General features: G+C 34.8%; 1 protein-coding gene across 1 annotated transcript in view; it reads right to left on the reverse strand.

Annotated features, from left to right (window-relative positions):
* Nucleotides 1-12,821: 12,821 nt before the first annotated feature.
* The window catches only part of LOC126966610 (short stature homeobox protein 2-like), a 32,396-nt gene continuing 25,381 nt past the window's right edge, over nucleotides 12,822-19,836 (reverse strand). Inside the window, exons 4-5 of the mRNA XM_050810772.1 lie at nucleotides 13,689-13,879; nucleotides 12,822-13,278 (exon numbers count right to left, since the gene is read on the reverse strand). Of these exons, the coding sequence (XP_050666729.1) occupies nucleotides 13,066-13,278; nucleotides 13,689-13,879 (404 nt within the window). The 3' untranslated portion in view covers nucleotides 12,822-13,065. The remainder of the gene's footprint in view (nucleotides 13,279-13,688; nucleotides 13,880-19,836) is intronic.

The following is a 19,836-nucleotide window of genomic DNA, read 5'->3' on the forward strand; positions in this document are numbered from 1 at the left end:
TACCAAATAAGTACCAACTACCAAATAATAACGGCCATATGCCAATGTCAATTGTCAACTGTCTAAAGTTCTTAAAATTTATTTTGATGGCATGGGATGTATAGTGCCACAAACTTATCTGGCCAAAAGTAGAACTAACGTCGCCATTTTGAAATGTCAATCAGCCTGTTATTCCATGACATTCCCACCATTGATTGTTTGTTCCGTCTGTTTATTTTTCTTTTTGTGGTTTTAATAAGTGAAAAATGCCGAAAGCTTTAAAAAGTGACGCGAGGAACGTTATATTACAAATTGTGAATTATATGAAGGAAGAAAAACGCCTTCAGGCACCAATTATATATATCCTTCGATAAGTTGTATGAACGCGTTGCTGCTGCCACAGGTTAGTGTTGTCAGCTTCTAAAAAAATACCACCACGCACTTTAAATTAAAATACATATTTTTAAATATTATTTATTTACTTTTTGTTATTCCTATTGTAGGTGTCGGGGAGCGATTTGTAAGAAAACTTGTAAATGAAAAAGACCAAGCAGATGAAACTGGAACAAAGATTTCCACTCCAGGAAAAAAAAGGAAAAGGACTAAATACAAAATTGAAGTGGACAATTTTGATCTCGGTGTCATTAGAAGAAAAATTCATGAATTCTACAGCATGCGCAAAGAAATTCCCACATTAGCAAAGTTGTTAAATGTGCTCCAAGAAGACATTGATTTTAAAGGCAGTCGTGAAACACTCTGAAAAATACTCACTAAAATTGGATTTCGTTACAAGAAATCAAAATCTAATCGAAAAGTACTAATTGAACGTAATGACATATCAGCATGGAGAGCTAATTATCTACAAAAAAATTATGAAAATGAATGCGGTGAAAAAAAACCAGTCATATTTTTGGACGAGACTTATATTCATTCGTCTCATACAACTGGACGCTGTTGGCAAAGTGGTGAAGTTGATGGTGTGCTTAATCCAGTCTCGAAAGGAAACAGATCAATTATTGTTCATTCGGGAGGACAAGCTGGCTTTGTGGAGAATGCATTATTAGTTTTTTAATCAAATACAAACAGCGGTGATTATCACGATGAAATGAATAGTACAAATTTCAAAAAAATGGGTGACTGATAGACTTCTACAAAATCTACATCGGCCAACATTAATCATAATGGATAATTCAAATTATAAAAAGGCTGATATGTAAAAATGGCTGTCAGAAAACAATGTTGAATTTAGTGAACATTTCATAAAAACGCAACTCTACGAATTAATCAAAAGGCACAAACCAAAACCTAGTTACGAAATAGATGAATTATTGAAAAGTAATGGACACAGCGTGTTAAGGTTACCGCCATACCATTGCGATTTAAATGCAATCGAAATGATTTGGAGCTCTATGAAAAGAAATGTAGCAGATCAGAATATTGGTAGATCAAATTCTGAAATGCCTACATTGATTGCAGAAGCTTTTGATAAAATAACAGTTACGGAATGGCAAAAGCATTGCAATCATGTAAAAACAATTGAAAACGAGTATCGAAAAAGGGATGGATACTTAGACGAGGCTTTCATTATTAATTTAGGTAGTGATAGTGACAGTGAAAGTAGTGACTCTGATGATGATGAAATGACTTATGAATTAAACAATTCCGGTGATATAAGAATACCTGGAATATCTCCGTTAGAGAACACTCGGCATACATTTTATGTAAATGATCATAATTATTGTATAAAAATATAAAGATTTTTAATGGCACTATTTGTTTACTTTTTAGTGAAGTAACATTTATGTTACATTAGGCGTGTTCAGGGAGTCACTATTAACACTACTTTTGCTATTTTCTGTCAGATGCGTGAACAAAAAATAGCGAAAGAAAGCGAAAGTAGTGAAAACCGTGACACCCTGAACACCTCTAATATGTGCATATTATTTTTACCCACTTTATTGCAAAAAATATTTACTAGCAACACTAAATGCGATAACAGCGACGCTGACAGCGGGCCAAATAAGTTTGCGGGACTGTAAGCCCAAATAACACTGACAACTATTCTCATTCCGTCTATGGTAGGCTAGAAGGCATAGAACAGTCTATAGAGATTAGAATGGCCTTGTGGGTGGGGCAGGTGCACTATTTAACCAAAATTTGCTTCACCGGTTGACAGTCGTGATCAAAGAGAATTGAAACACTACGTTCAGTCGTTCTCTCATCGCTTAATAAATCTATCTTTTGAAGAAGGTAAGTTCCCATCAAATTTAAAAAAGTTAACAACTATCGACCAATCACACTCATTCCTATTATTTCAAAATTTTTTGAAAAGATACTGCACAAGCGATTAACATCTTATTTGTCAAAACACAATATTATTTTGAAGGAAAAAAATGGTTTTAAAAATAAATCAACAACTTTAGCGTGTTTTTCGCTAATAAAAGAAATATCGGAATGCATGGACAATAAAATTCCTGTATCATCAACATTAGTATTTTTTGATATGAGCAAAGCTTTTGACAATGTTTGTCATGAAAAACTATTAGATATATGCGCTCAATATGGTATTCGAGGTCTAGCAAATGACTGGCTTAAAAGTAATCTTTCAAACCGCACTCAATACGTTGAAATTGCTAAATTAAATAATAACCAAGAAGTAATTCCTTTTCGATCGGAACTTAGACTTAAAACAAAAGGTTTACCACAAGGAATTATACTGGGTCCACATCTGTTCATAATCTACATAAACGACTTACCTAGCATTACTATTTATTACTGTACACTTTTTGCTGATGACATCTCAATTGTATTTAAATGTAACAATGAATTGATATATAATATAGAAATTAATAAAACAATAAAGGATACAATTGAATGGCTCACTGAAAATAACCTGTGTGTATATATATAAAATAAACAATGTACCTATATCGACGCCGGAAAGCTATCTTGTCGTATCTCGAAAAATGCGAAAAAACGTTTTTACATCATTCGAATCAGAAAAAAATACTGCATTGAATGACCTGGGTCTCAATATTCTACGAGTATTTCTTGTTGATATACGACGTTGAATATTTTGTAAATATTTCGAAATTGACACGAAAAAATGTTGTAAGTCAGCCAAAATTCGCTATTTTGCTATGTAAAATAGATAAAACAAAATTGCTGCATATACTTTGTAAAGTACGCCATTTACTTTGGCCGAGCTGCATTACTGGTGAAGAGTTACAACAATTTACATCACAAAATCACCGCTCTAGATTTCTATTTTTTTTAGATTTATTTTATTTTTCTGGGAATTAGATTATGTAGTGTGAAGAATGTACAGTATATCACGTATGTCTAAATAAATATTAAAATTTTAAAATTTCTTTTTTTATATAAATATATATTTAAATTATTTAAAAACAAATTAAAGGTGAATTTTACTTAAAATTAAGTTTATCATTGGTAATTATAATTTGTATTTTTTTCTTTGTTTCAATTTAAAAATTAATTTAAATTTAGTGATAGTATTAAATTTAATAACTTGTGATACCTAAGTATATAGTGGTAAATTGCTCTTAAGATTTACGCTCTTTTTTATGGAAAAAAAGAGCGAAGATAAACCGATAAAGATATGTAAAGTATACCTCATAAGTGAAATTGTATACAAATATGGAGTAAAGATACGGTCAAACGATCAGTAAAAGTTCTTACAATTCATTATACGAAGATCATTGTTCCACCAAGCCCTGAACAGCTAAAAAGTACATATTTTTTCCTAAACAAATACAATGGTTGAGATTTCATAAACTTGCATTCCGATGTAGGTAATGCAACAATGTTTTGATATAAATATTTTGGTAGAAGATTCGAGAGATGGTAGGCATGGAATGTAATTTAGAATGGAATGGAATCATTGAATACATTTACAGTACTTAGTTTTGGTACAACTTTGGCGACAATAATATTATAAAAAACCAAAGAAACTTAAGTCTTATCGATCATAACATCTAAGTTACTATTGATTCTGAAGGTACACAATATAAATCTACGAGCCTTCATGTTGAAGGTCTACCAGAAGCAAATAGTAATTAATTTCTCGTTGATCAATATAGCCGTACCGGTAGATAACAAATACAAAAAAGGAGACATAACAGGTAGAATAAACTCAACTTAATTCGACTATTAGAGTGGGATACATCAATAACATAAAACTTAATTTTAATGATGATTTTAATTTATCATAGAGTGTGAATACTCCTCTGAAAATCAAAGCACTGTTAAGAAGAAAAAGTAAAATGAAGTAAAATTTTGATAAGCGCGTTATATGCAATGAAAATTGAATTATTATACATTTTTTACTGTATGTAAGACCTAGTTCATGTTTAGAGTGCGTCGGGAATGATGAATAGGCAGTTTTATAATGCCGTGTTGTGTTGTCTATTATAACTTGTTAGACAAAAATTCAAACTTCGAGCATCGACCGATAAGGTACATCGTTTCATCAGTAAGTTAAAAATAATATTGAATATCTGTAAGTTTTAAAATGTAGGAACGACTAAATTTAACAAACTTGTCACTTTTCAAAACGTGATGATGATCAGATCTTTAATAGACACGTAACGAAAAACTAGACTGATTGGTTTTATTGGATGTGAATTACAGGTGGCCTTGACTTTCTTTGTAAATGCTTTTTGGTAATATTAAGTCACATGGTGGAAGAAACAGTACCACTACGGCACGGCAATTTAAATCTGCATGTAAAAACCTTTTAGTGCATAATATAGAAATAAAGAGCACCACCCTACACTTAATTATTGAACATATTTCTATACTTAATTGCGCGGATAAATAAATCTACCAAAAAGATTGCAGTTGAAGACTGTGTCGAAGAGGATATTGAATTTTTATGAGCTTGTCACAATTTAGATGTGGATACATGGTACCTACATCATAATAATGGACAAATAGAATGCGATATAATTGCGTTGAGGCACTTGACTTGAACTGTTATACCTGTCAAAGGATTTGATTCGAATCTGTAGAGTATCAGACTCTATCATAAAAATGTCCACAGACATTCAATATATAATAAAATATATGTATATAAAAATATACGTATTTAAAAAATTGTTTTGTAAAAAAATATTTTGTAGGAACTGAAATTCTTAAGAATTTAATTTATTATCAAATTGGATCTCTACGACAAACCATGTGAAAGACCAAAAAGCAATTATTGAAAAGTATCTTATCGTAAGGTTATTGTAAAAAGTTATCTATTCTGTTTACTTTGCAAAAGTTTGTGTGCACAAGTAAGTAAGCGTCAATTACTGAACATTACTGAATTTATTACAAAAATTAGTTTTATTCAGAGCAGGTTGACAGTTGGTAATCTTTATCTATTTATAAGTCTGTCTATTGTATTTATTAATGAAATTCTGACATTTGTACATTTAATATTTTTATTGAAATCTACGAATTTAATATGTCAAAAAGTATGGTAAACAGGAAATATTAACTGTAAAAAACAAATAGGTATTAAGTATATAATTTAAAATTAATTCATTATATAATAAAAAAAATGAAAGCACGCTTATGGCGCAATAAAGAATTACAACCTACAGTTGTTTATTTTTAAATATTGGAGGACAATCTAATCAAATTAAATATTTTTATCATCATCATCATCATCATTCATCATCTACCAGGTAGGTACTACTGGAATAATACATAAAACATAGTTGGCGGCGCCTGTTGAAAGCAAGAGAAAATGCCTGGCAGTTAGTGTGGAAATAGTAGAGGCCTATGATCGTGTATGGCACTAGGCGCTTCTCTCAAATCTTCTTCCCATTTAGGCTTCCCAAAAGTTTATGCTCGTATATATAATTCCGAAGCCCATGATTCCTGGAGTTCCTCAACTCTATGTGCAATCTCCTACACTTTTGTTGGATGCCTCCAACATGCATTGCTATGCAGACGACAGTTATACTGGTGATGCCGTATACCCGGGCCATGCAGTTCTCTCTTGAGAAATCGCTGTCCGGTGCTGGAAGAAACTTGTGTCTTCTATCGAGTCTTTTCTGGACAAGGCCGTGGAAAGGGGTACAATGAACCTTGTACAATTAAACCCCCAAAAGACTTTTACTCATGAAAGTTTACGCGCTTACCACCCATAAAACCCTATTTGTCATATCAGCGCTCTTCGAGAACACTCCTCTTACAGCCTCACCAAGTATCCTTGCCTTACCAGCATTTCTATCTTCAGTTCATAATGCGCAGCCATTGGTTACTAGAATTGTAAATCATGTACTGGGTAACTAAGAGATTGCGTATTTGAACGAAGATAACAATGTTTGGCTTAATATTTATTGCAAATATTCCAAATTTTCCAGACAATTTAAAGTGTCAAAAAGCATGGGACACACTTCTTTGTAAGTCTGCCTTTAATGATCTTTTGATCTCATCTTCTGACAGAACAGAGCGTGCTCGTCTTTTGACCATGACACAAAATGGTTACAAGCGTTGCCTTTTGCACCGATTCGAACGCTACTTGACAATATGACATTGTCAATATGCGTATTACTCCGGCTAGGTGTAAAACTGAATGAAACATATCAATGTAGATGTGGCGTTCAGATAGATGCTCTCGGGCGTCACGGACTATCTTGCCTATAATCATCAGGCCGTATCAGTTGTCACGCCAGCATCATGAAGTCATCTGCAGGGCATTTGCCGCTCTTCATATACCAACTGTTTTAGAGCCAATTGGTATTACCCGCCGCGATGGCAAGTGTCCTGATGGAATGACGCTGGTGTCTTGGGCACGGGGAAGGGCGCTGGTGTGGGACGCGACTTGGGTCGACACTCTGACTCCTTCTCATGTCCAGGTTACGTCAGTTGGTGCTGGGGCTGCTGCTTCGACTACCGAAGACAGCAAGCGTCGCAAATATGTCGGTCTCAGTGAGTCATACATTTTTGTGCTGTTTGGTGTCGAGACACTTGGCCTGTGGGGCCGAGAGGCGCGAAGAATGTACAAAGTAATATCTTTGCTCCTCAATAAGGCTACTGGAAACCCAAGCGCTGGCAGTTGTTTCGGTCCACGGATCAACCTAGCTATCTATCACGGAAATGCTACCAGTATTCTTGATACGCTTCCCCGCAATGATAATTTTATTTTATGTAATCATAGTATTGTAGGTAAATATAGTTTTAAAATTTGTTTTGTTTGAATAAACAAATAAAAGTTCTAGAAAGTTAAATACGAACTCAAGATTTTTACATTACACCAAGTCCACGTGATAAGGCCTAGGTTTAGTTTCTTACCAGTTTTTTTTACGAGATATAGACGTGACGAAACCATTAACGAGTTTATTTAGGTATATCTACTTATAATATTAGATGGAAGGCTTCGCGTGAGTCATGTGCAGGCGGCAACAGAGCGTCTAGCTTGTTTGTCGTCGATACTAACTCGATTACGCCCAATCAGTAGCGTCGCCGCCGTAATTGGGCGCACCCGATGTTAGGGCGGGCTTTTTTAACAGATTGCGCAAACAATCCTTCCTGCGTTAGACGGGGAACGGAGTTTTGGTAACGCTCTCCGTGTATGTCATACGATAAAGCAGCTCTTGGTGTTTTAAATGTAGTTTTTCTATTTTATTATCACCTGATGGCAGGTTTATACATAAAAACAATCGAATTGCAGTGTTTAAAGAGGTCAGTATAGGGCTTCTATTTAATTCTGATTTATCTAAGCAATATTTGATATTAATAATTATTGTTAAATTACCGTTATATATAATAATATACCGAGATAATTAACGTATAGTACGCCCCGTAGGTATTCTTATGATAATCTAGAATAAATCAAACTTAGAATTCAAATTCACATTATAAATTTTATATTTTAGCACTGCGGATAAGTCATAACTTTACGGTATTGAGTATAAATCTTAATATATATAAATTACGTGACACGTTGTTTGTCCGCGATGGTCTCCTAAACTAATGAACGGATTTTAATGGGGATTACTTCATAGAGTGCAGTTTAGTCCAACTTGAGAGATAGTATAGTATATATTTCGATTTGGGACCCATAATTATTTCTATTTTCAATATTTGTTTTGTATGGACATATTTTCCGTGAGAGAATTTATTGACGCACGGTTTCACAGTTCTGCTTTGAAACTATTTCATTATATATTAGCATTTTTTGAAATATTATTGGCACATTCCTATAAAACAGTATTTTTTTTTCATTATCTACAGAACAACGTCTGTCGGGTCAGCTAGTTCTATATAAGTAATATTATAAATACAACGATCTACAATTATGTCCCAAAGATTGTATTAATAATTGAGTAGGTAAGATGTCACTGCGAAAGTAAAGAAAATAATTGTCTGTTGCTATCTTACATTAAGGATTGGTGTCCGCTGCGCTCCAACTAGATACTGTAGCCATAGTCGCAAAGTGCGGCAACTAATGCTACGCCCAACTGGGCGTGCTCGAACTAGTCTCGACGATGTGTGACGTTGACGCGCCACATGTTCTGTTAAACTTTCCTAATACTTGAAACCCCGAAACTAAAATTTTGGGTCGCGTCAGTAAGACTAATTAAAAATAATAATACTTACAAGAAATAAGTCAGACACTGGGATCACGTCCTTTAATGAGTAAGAATTGAGTATTTTATTAATTTCAATTTTTAATAACACGCGTATGTTACAAAATTTTAAATATGCCATTGAGTGTCAAGATGCCACGCACTCAAGCATCTAATAGTTGCCGTAATAAAAAAGGTATTGTTCTTAGGTAGTGCGGTATCTAGTGGAGCGCAGCGGAGACTAATCCTTAATCTGAGTTAGTTATATTACAAGGCTATTGGAGTGTAAAACCAACCCCTTAAGCGCATACATAGTATCTAATAATGGATAAGTGTATTTGCACATTACTATTTATTTAAGAATTTTTCTTAAAGCTGAATTGTCATCAATTCTTTTTTTTTTAATGAAAATAAGGGACGAGACGAGCAGGACGTTCAGCTGATGGTAATTGATACGCCCTGCCCATTACAATGCAGTGCTGTTCAGGATTCTTGAAAAATCCAAAAATTCTGAGCGGCACTACAATTGCGCTCGTCACCTTGAGACATAAGATGTTCAATTTCTCAGTAATTTCACTAGCTACGGTGCCCTTCAGGCCGAAACACAGTAATGCTTACATATTACTGCTTCACGGCAGAAATAGACGCCGTTACCCATAATCTAGCCGGCATCCTGTGCAAAGAAGCCTATCACTGGTAGAACTAGCTCAAACTCAGCACAATCTTAGCTTTGAAATTACTATAAATACCAAATCAAAGTATGTACTCTGTATGAACTCAACTAAATTTTACGTAAGTAAAGTCTGAGCAAAGTCTGAGTACGTTTTATAGATCTCATCCTAAGTCATAGAGCAATACAATAGTAATTTGTTAAAAATGTTCATAAATGACTGAACAACTCCAGATATTCACCACAATTGAATAAATAATGCAAGGGTGTTGAATGGTGATGTATGGACACTGACTCCGCTATCATTTATCATATTTAAGTATAAATGAAAATGATTTTAACTTTTGTGAATTAAAACTAACATAGTTGAATTTTAAATTTTATTATATCAATATTTTTTTTATGAAAATAAGAGTCGAGACGAGCAGGACGTTCAGCTAATGGTAATTGATACGCCTTGCCCATTACAAAGCAGTGCCGCTCAGGATTCTTGAAAGACCCAAAAATTCTGGGTGGCACTACAACTGCGCTCGTCACCTTGAGACATAAGTTGTTAGTCTAATTTGCCCAGTAATTTCACTAGCTACGGCAGCCTTCAGACCGAAACACTGTAATGTTTACAGTTTACACATTACTGCTTCACGGCAGAAATAGGTGCCCATAATCATAGTCTCCTACTGGTGTTAACACAAATAAATGTAACCCATTCTAAATGCTGAAAATGTAGTTGGTAAGTACTTTTTCTTGAAATAGATAATAAAATATCTATCCCCAAACTAGATTTTGCCGGTACTTTATTTAAGTACATACAGAGGCGTGGGACTATATTAAGATTATAACTCAACTTCAGAAGATACAGATAAGATAGCAGAAACCCAGGTTTGGTGCGACGTCGAGAAGGTCTTTTTAAGCAACGAAGGCAAAGGGCAAAAACTTTAGTAGTCAATTTTATGGTTCAATTATTTAACAAAACATTGAAAGAGGTACAGTACCTAATAAACCAATTCACCGTGTTAAATTACTTTCTTAATGATACCACAGATTGGAAATGGAGCGACCGACCTCAGGCTATTAAATAATAAGGTTTGTATTTTGAATAAAAATATTTAAATTTGAATTTGTTAATATTGTTTATTCAGACATAGCTGTAACACTCATACACAAGTTATATATAAAAAAGAAAACCTACTGGACATCGGAAACTATAACATTTAAGTACTCATAAAAACTTATTCACTATGATATCTATCTAGTAGAATAAAAACAATGAATTTAAAATGTCGCTTTACATAGCATATTATGTAATAATAATAATTTAATTGTTTCAGAAAAAGTACTTATCCTAATTAATAATCAAATAAATGCAATAAACCAAGTTTAGTATTATTTACATAAAAGTTTTAGCAGCTGAAGCCGAACTAGGAAGACGGCTTACAGAGCCAATCTCCTCGAATCGCATTAAATAATTGACTTATATGTATGCATTTACATATCTAATAAGTATTATTTACATTTATATTGGGTGATAGTGGAATATGATCTGATCCTATCTTTGTGTATTATGATAGGTGAATGAGTAGGTAAGTGTGATTTGTGGCTTATTGTGTGTGTTAAGGACTGAGATACGATTTTAAGACTAAATAAACATAGTAAAATAAACAGTAAATAATAATATATTTGTATATTTACTTTGACACGTTCAGGAGCTGTTGACTTTCGTCATGAGTAAGACTATGAAGGTATTCAGATTTTTCTTTCAACGATCTGAATTGAGTGGATAGATGTGAAGCAGTTTAATAAATTTATAGTAAACTAGGTGACCCAGCAAACGTTGTATTGCCATATAAAGTAATAAGTAAAATCATTAATATATATTTTTGTGGTATAAAAAATAGATGACGACCGATTTTCAGACCTACCCAGTGCCGGATTAAACACGCGCGGGGCCCGTAGCAAAATTTTGTTGATTCCTTAGTCTGCTATGAGTTCAAAGTCTTAAAAACTTAATATCCAATTCGAATTCAAATATTTTGATTCAAAATAGGATGCGATCACTTATTGAAAGTCAAACACTACCACCCATTCCAAAAAGTATGACTCAGACCTGAGAAGAACAGGCGCAACAAACTCAGCGGGCTTCTATTTTTTTCACAAAAAATATGGTTACAAAGTAATATCGTACAATTATTTAATAGCCTGACGGCGGTCACTCCATTCCCAATCTGTGGTATCATTAAGAAAGTCATTTATGTTATAGTAACCTTTACGACACGAAACCTTTTTTGGGCAATTCTTTTTAATTTCGTAATACATTTGTTTTGAACATTTTCGGGGATCTTGTTATAAAAAAAATACATCGCCCCACAAAAGACTTACTAACTCGACTTAGCCGAGTAGTAGGCATTATAATTTCTGTTTGTTCCTGGTGTTAGCATTATGTTTATGACAGTTTCTAGCAAATTCACTTATGTGCCTATGAACATACATAGCATTATCAATAATATATTGAGAAGCAACTGTCAAGATGTTAATATCTTTAAATTTTGCTCTCAATGATTCTTCGTCTGTAGCACAAAGATTGTATTAATATTGGCAGCATAGCAGTATACTATGGAAATAACAAAAGTAAACTATTATAGTCGCGCCATCTCTATGTCAGTTAATTGTCTTATCTTTATAAACGCGTATGCTGCAGAACAGCTAACCATTGTAATTTGGAATCCAGAGTAATGCGAAGAAATAAAGCAGACTCCATATTTTTTTTTTATTATTTATAGACAACGGCGACTTACTTACTGTTTATAAATTAAATATTTCTTCGAACTTAAAAAGTTACTGTTCCTAATCATAGTATGTAATGTAACGTTACTAATAATTTTTTTCTTGTGTGCGTGTGTTTGTCACTGAACTCCTCCTAGAGGGCTGGACCGATTTTGATGATATTTTTGTGTGTTCCAGTGAATTTAAAATTGGTTTAGATTCTCAATTCCGTCCATATAATATAATTCTCCTGTGTGTCATGTGTATGTTAGTGAACTCCTTCTAGCGGCTGGACCGATTATTCAAATTTAAGACGCGTGTACAGGATAACGTCTGTTGGGTCCACTCGCTGGTGGTCTATAAGTCACATGTGAGGCACATAATAAATCACATACTTAAACATACATAGATACATATAAAAGCATTTACAGCACTGAAACAAATAATCATATTACACCTATCGGGATACGAACCCAAGACTACTTGCTAGGTAGTAGTCATGGTCACTAACATTTGGGTCGTTTCATAATAATATCACCTATAATGCCTTAACTATCGATGTGGATGAAACAAAATAATTTCAATCAATATCTGGGAATAAATAGATATCACCTCATTGCCATCCTGTAAATTTATAAACCAATAAAATATATTAATACCTCAATAAAACTTCAATATTTTTAACCATTAACCTATTTAATACAATTTCAAAATCGAATTACACAATATTGGAGTTAAAACTTAATTTTTTATATTTACATCAATTGCCACGAATCACCTTAAAAGTTTAATAAATTGCACGTGGGAACATAATGAAGCGAGAAATATCTATTTATATATACTTAGTAGTTAATAGTTTTACAACTTAACCTATCATATTTAGGTAAATGTATTTTCACTCGATATTTGACACTTATCACAGTTTTCCTTGTTCACAAGTTTGGTCAAGCATTCGTTTGCATTGTCTCAACCACATTTCGAAGCTTTAAATTTCGAACTTAATTTAATTAAGCGGAAGATATTACCTATCATACAAAATATACAGCATCAGTTGTTGATTTGAGGTGTGGGCTATGTGTCAGCGGGTTGTACAGTGTTGGTTGGAGTTGTGACTGCGGGCGGAGGGGAGGGGCCACGAGCAGCAGCGACAGCGGCAGCGTGGCGACGCGCTTTGAGCCGCAGGTCGGCGATGGAAGACGATCTGCAGCGGGCGGCTAACGCGGCCAAGCCCGCATACGGCGGACAGAGAGCAGCTGCTGCAGCGGCCGCGGCGGCACTCGCATACTGCAATGCGAATTAAATATGCTGCGAATTAAATTTCTTATGCTGAAAAACGAAGATCTTCTGAATCCCCTGATTGATTGACCGCCACATATACAATAAAATAATTTACTGACCTTTAACATTAATAATTAGTGGTTATTTTTTTGTTTATCCCTACGCTTGGCGTATCCTAACCCGTAACCATAGAAAGAAACAATTAATAATATAATTTTTTGTAATAAATAATTCTTAGTATTAAGTTAGTACTATTAGGTATAGGCTTTTTAATTTGTTAAAAAGGTATTTTATTTATGTGTATTATCCATTCGCGGTCATGCTTAAAAATGAAACCAAGTAGGGTCGCATTCAGCCTCGAGCATGTCGCTCGTGCCAAAGTAGAAGTGTATATCAAACTGTAAACTTTGGCTTACCTGATGTGCAGCAGCAGAGAGCAATGCTGAATCGAAGGGTGCAAACGCTGTGGGTGTAGGGTGTGGTGCGAGTGTCAGTGGTGGCGCAGGCATTCTCTGTCCAGTGGACACGTTGCTGAGACGCGGCACAGACACGTAGGGCGCCACACGACATGGCTCCAGAGGCGTTCCACTGCCACTTATTAACAGACCTACATGAATTAGTTAAAACGTTTTCTCAGTATTTCTCGGTAATCTAAATTAAATTATGCATTAGAATATCGTAAAAATATTATTACGTCTTTCGAGACATTTTATTTTGCGGAATCAGAAATAAATACATACACAAAAACATAGACGTCAGACACTACACTGTAAAGATTTATATTTGTTTCCTAATTAATTTCATAGCACTCTGTCGCTTCAAGTGAGTTTTGAGTATCGAGCGCTTCAATTCAAAGTTTCCACACGACGATTTGTGACAATTGCGTGCATGGCATTTAATAAAGTGAAATGTATATTATGTTTCGAGTAACTTTTATTTAATCTAATTTTATTTTTCGACTATGTCTTCATCCTCATCGGATCTTTATCCTTTTTAAATAATCCATGCATTTTGGAAATAGATAGAAATCACTGCTGAAAATGCTCTAGTATTTCGAAGCCAGCATCTTGAATTCATTTGTTTAACCGCGTTTGTCTATGACTGCACCTCACAAGCCAGGGCGTTATCTTAATGGAACAAAACAGAGTCGAGATATTTAAATCATGACCACGCCTTTACTATTCCAGAAAAGAGAGCCCATGGTTTTTCCGGACGAACGACTCGCGTTAATTTTCTTAGGGGTTAGAGATTATGGTCTCTTCCAGGTCAGGCTCTAATTTTGTCTCTTTTTTATGAAAGAGGAGGACGAACTGACCTGTGTCGTACCCTGGTGATTGATTACCGCCACCTTCATTCTCTTGCAAAATAACTTTTCATTTCCGCCGTGCGGTCTTAAGCACAAACTCTATTTGTTATTACCAATCATCGCCGAATTCCTTATAGGATTTCGGTAAGCTGTGGCTTTAACAGCATTGAATCTTCTTCAGCAACAGCATTGATCTTCAATGGTCTTTGACAGAGGATGTGTCGGTGTGCACGGGAAGATTATAGATTACAAAGGATCATTTTTTAATCTAGATTGTTCTAGCTGTTGTCTTAAAAACTCTGATACGCCCACCCACGAAGTAGGTTATATTTTAATCCAAAGTACTCAGTACACTAAAATAATAATTTCATACTACTGTTTTGGCATTTTTTTTATGAAAATCAGAGACGAGCAGGACGTTCAGTTGTTGGTAATTGATACCTGCCCATTACAATGCAGTGCCGCTCAGGATTATTGAAAAAACCAAAAATTCTGAGAGGCACTACAACTGCACTCGTCACTTTGAGGCATAAGATGTCAAGTCTCATTTGCCCAGTAATTTTAGTAGATACGGCTCTCTTCAAACCGAAACAAAGTAATGCTTACACATTACTGCTTCACGGCAGAAATAGGCGCAGTTGTGATACACATAATCTAGCCGGCATCCCGGTGCAAAGGAGCCCACCACTGGTAAAATACTGGCTACCTATACATACCTACAGTTCATAACATTAAATAAACATTTATTTCCAAAGAATCCATTGATATTGATTGACATTGACAAATGGAAGTGTGGTTACGAAGCACAAGCCCGCAGCAAATCCGAGATCCTTTCCTGAACTTTACTTAATTAAATTGATATTTAAGTAAAGCATAATTCGGTCGTAAATTAAGTAAGATCTGTTGTTTATAGTCCTCCCCGCGGGTGAGAAGGCAATTAATAAATTAACGCGGCTTTACTCAACTTAAGGTGCTCAGTTCGAAAGGATTCATTAACTTAATTAAGTAGGTATATCTTTGAGATGCGTATTTAATCAAGTATCAGTTAGGCTTAACACAATTGTTACGTACCTAACGATTCATCTTGAATAAATATTATTATAAATACGTGTACAAAATGAGGATGTTTACTGGCATGGTGCAGTGATTTAAATATCTACTTATAATACATATCTATGTTTTGTTACATAATTATAAAATGTACAGCTGTACTTTTTTAATCGTGGTAATGGGCAAAAGAGTCCTAGCTAAGATAAGTATCTTCATTTCCCGCGTCAATATTATTTTTACCAGTGGGAGGCTCCTTTGTACAGGATGCCGGCTAGATTATGGGTACCACAACGGCGCCTACCTACATTTCTACCGTGAAGCAGTAATGTGTAAGCATTACTGTGTTTCGGCCTGAAGGGCGCCGTAGCTAGTGAAATTACTGGGAAATTGAGACTTAACATCTTATGTCTCAAGGTGACGAGCGCAGTTGCAGTGCCGCTCAGAATTTTTGGGGTATTTCAAGAATCCTGAGCGGCACTGCATTGTAATGGGCAGGGCGTATCAATTACCATCAGCTGGAGGACCTGCCCGTCTCGTCCCTTATTTTCATAAAAAAAAAGGTTTTCTTTTTTCACGATTTCTTCCGACTACAATCTCTTGCAACACCAGAAGAATTACAGAAGTGTTCCTGCTGCGGTTGCCGGCTTACGCGGTTTTTTTGAAGGTACCCATATCGCTTGGTACTGGAACCACCGCACCCACCAGATACTTTATATATGATACTTGCAAGTTATTTAAAATAACCCATTGTATTGTATTTTCCTAAGTTAAGTCAAATTATGTTGCTTTTTTAGTGTTGTACCAATTGCATATCATAGATGTAACATTATATAGAAAGTTGGTACATAGATACTTAATTGAATTTGTTTTAAAAAACAATTCCCGACGCGCGCCGATACATAATTTGTCTAAACGAATTATATACAAAATTCCTATTTTACTTAAGCCATCAAGTCACTTTATTACATAAAACGCGTAAATAAATATGAAATAGTATCAACACGTAGGTACTTTGGGCGGGATTCGCTCCCGTCGTAAATCAGGCGAGCTCCGGTGGCCCGTCGACATTATCAAAATGGATGCTCCCTGCGCGTATGAGTTATTTCCATATTTGACACCGAATTACTTTCGAGAACTGCGAACATAAATACTGCACACTACTCGCCAGAACCTTCACACTCTGTAGGTATCTACTCTATGTCGGCATAGACTACATAGAGTACAGACTCCGAAGCAGTCGTGTTTCGCACCCCGCGACCGCTCTGCATTTATTTGATTAACTCTCAGTTGTTTAATTTAATCGAATTATAAGGTATACTGACGAGGGGACAGCGACTCTCTCGTTTATTTTAAAGCATCCGAACATCTTTACAGCGGTTTCTACACAATAAAACATCGCCACCCCAGCGATGCGCGAGTAACTTTAAAATTTCATGAGCAGGGGAACAATTAGTCTACAATCTTTTATTTTTTATTCGCTGCAGGCTGGTGTTGTTGTGCAATGACGAATATTTCTCGGGTTGAGATTTATACTTTTTCACAATAATTAACTACCTACCTTGGTACTTTTTATGATAGCCTATGTAGTAATGAACATTTAACCAATTAATTTATAGACAATACCTATTTAGATTCTTAAATACATAGGTAATCGGCATTTATAATCATAATAGATTTGGCCTGTACTTATTTACTAACTAACATGTGCAAATTAAAACTAGTAAGTCAAAAAAAGAAATAAGTAAAAGTTGAAATAATACTAAATCTGTAGGTAAATTAGTTATAATAATTAACAAAGAAAAATTAAAAATTTTAATGTAAGACACCAAATTCTACCTACTTATAACTTATAACTTCTACCACAAACAACAGAGCTATCAAATATTGGTACCGACATGTTATTAAACTAATATTATTAGTAATACATATTCCAATTTTTTATCATAAATAAATTGATTTGAATACCTACACGTATTATGTTAAGTTATTACAAATACAATAGATACAAATGTATCGGCAATGTAACGATAAAACGACCGCGAACATCAAAATCAATTTAATATCATTTGTAATCTCAGCTATCACTCAGAGGGGCAACAAATAACCGTTTCATTTCACTTTACATGATTGTGCTCGTGTAGCTGAGGGCGGCGAGGGCAGCGGGGGGTTCACATAAGTTAATAAGACATTTAGCAGGGGACGGCGGGATTGCGTCCGAATGGCTCCCGCGGGGAATCATTTTATTCGATTCCGGAGAGCGGCTTTTTTCTGCTCTTATACTCCGTTTAGCGGTTCCTCAGTGCCTTAGCAATCACGAGAAAGCGATACAAACAGAATAAATACTCTGTGATTGTCATCTCTACTTTTCTCAGTTGATGTTATCAGTGTTGGCAGCTGACACGCCGCACCACAATCTATGTTTTTTTTACTTTATCCTTGTCACCATAAACTGTTTGAAAAATATGAATTAACAATATGTTCTGTTTTTAAAGTGATAACCCTCACTTTTAGGATTAATACACAAATACATGAAATACCTGCGAGTTGAACAAAAAGCAAACTGAATTTTATAACGAGGCGGTACTCGAACGGTTAGCTCAGTGCACAAAACATAAAATTTTGTTTATCAATTTTATTTGTGAAATATAAATTATAATTATTTTATTATACCCCCATGTCACTGGCTGTCATAGTTTGGGAGTCGAGGGTAATTTTAAGCAAAATTGTATTTTTTTTGCAACAAATAAAGATTTATTATTATTATAGTAATTAATTACCGCAAACCTGCAGCTGCTATACGATTTCGTATAGAAATTTATTTAAAATAACTTAATCTTCGCTTTTATATCACCAACCTAAAGATATATTGTTATTAAAATAATTTGTAAAGGAGGAGGTACTTGCCTCTTATTTCCATCAAAGCTCAACCTTTTCTGAAATGGTGAAAAGAAAAAATCCTAAGTTGACTGAATCGTGACATTCCTAAGTTTCATTTACTAGACCGTAATATGCATAATGTGATTTTGATTGGTTTTGGTTTTGATTTGAATTAAAATCACATCGTAATTGTAAGATCAATAATCAAATCACCTTACGAGTAAATAAGTTTAGAGACTAATTACAAATGTCCCTGATGTAATCTTACAAAATAGAATCATAAAAGATAGCAAGGGCAGAAGACACCACTTAATGTAAGGTGATCCTTAAGCCCCTATGTCCTATGCTATTTTTTATAGAAGTAGAGGACAGAGGAGCGTCCAGGTCACCTGATGGTAAGTGATCACCGCCGAACATACTGCCTTGCTACACGAGAAAACCGTTCGGTGGAGGAATGCTAGAGATTGCCGCGTGCAAATGAGTTCTTCAGAGAAGACTTCTCGATATAATTGCGGTATAAGACAAAAACAATGAAGCATCTCTACGCAACACAAGGCGATCACTCCGCACTCTGGTAATAACATATTCTAGCCAAGAGAGCCAATATAGTTGCTGGGAAGAGAATCACTTCAAAGCGCAATTGATAACTTGCTAGTTTATGATGTAATATTGTAAGTCACTAGACCAAAGAGTGCAGAACGCGATACTAAAAACATATTTAATTCCCCTTAGCTGATAAAAAATTCAGAGGTGGTTGAAATTTTAAAAGTCAAAACAGTTCAGCAAGGAACTAAAGATCGCTCTAAAAGAAGACTTGAAATGCATCCGAATTCTCAGGAAGTAGTGACCTTAACAGCAGGATTTTTGGTGGAGAAACCATTCTGCAGTGGCAATAATGCTTGTAACACATGATTTAACAGATACAAAAAAAAATGTATTATTTTGGTTCTGTTGACTCCTAGAGAACCCTAAAACATCTAATATAATATCTTGATTTAACATTTCGGTAGTCATATCAATTACTTATGAGTATATCGTGTTCAATTTCCCCAATTCACAACGTAACGTTCGTTTTTTGGCATTTCGCGCGCTTTTTCCCGCCCGCCCGTCCGCCATTTTAATTATTCATCCGCATGAGTTATGGTCGAATTAAAAAACTGTTACAGTCGGACCGGCACCAGCGGGAATGGTAATCGAATTAGATGAAGCACCGAAGAATTCTTAATGTGGTCATGTCTATGTTTATAATATAGTGTAGATACTATTTTAATGATTTAATAGTAATTAAATGTTTATTTATATATCAATGCTAACTTTCTAGATTTTCATAA

The sequence above is a fragment of the Leptidea sinapis genome, chromosome 10, assembly GCF_905404315.1.
Source record: "Leptidea sinapis chromosome 10, ilLepSina1.1, whole genome shotgun sequence".
In the NCBI taxonomy this organism is placed as follows: domain Eukaryota; kingdom Metazoa; phylum Arthropoda; class Insecta; order Lepidoptera; family Pieridae; genus Leptidea; species Leptidea sinapis.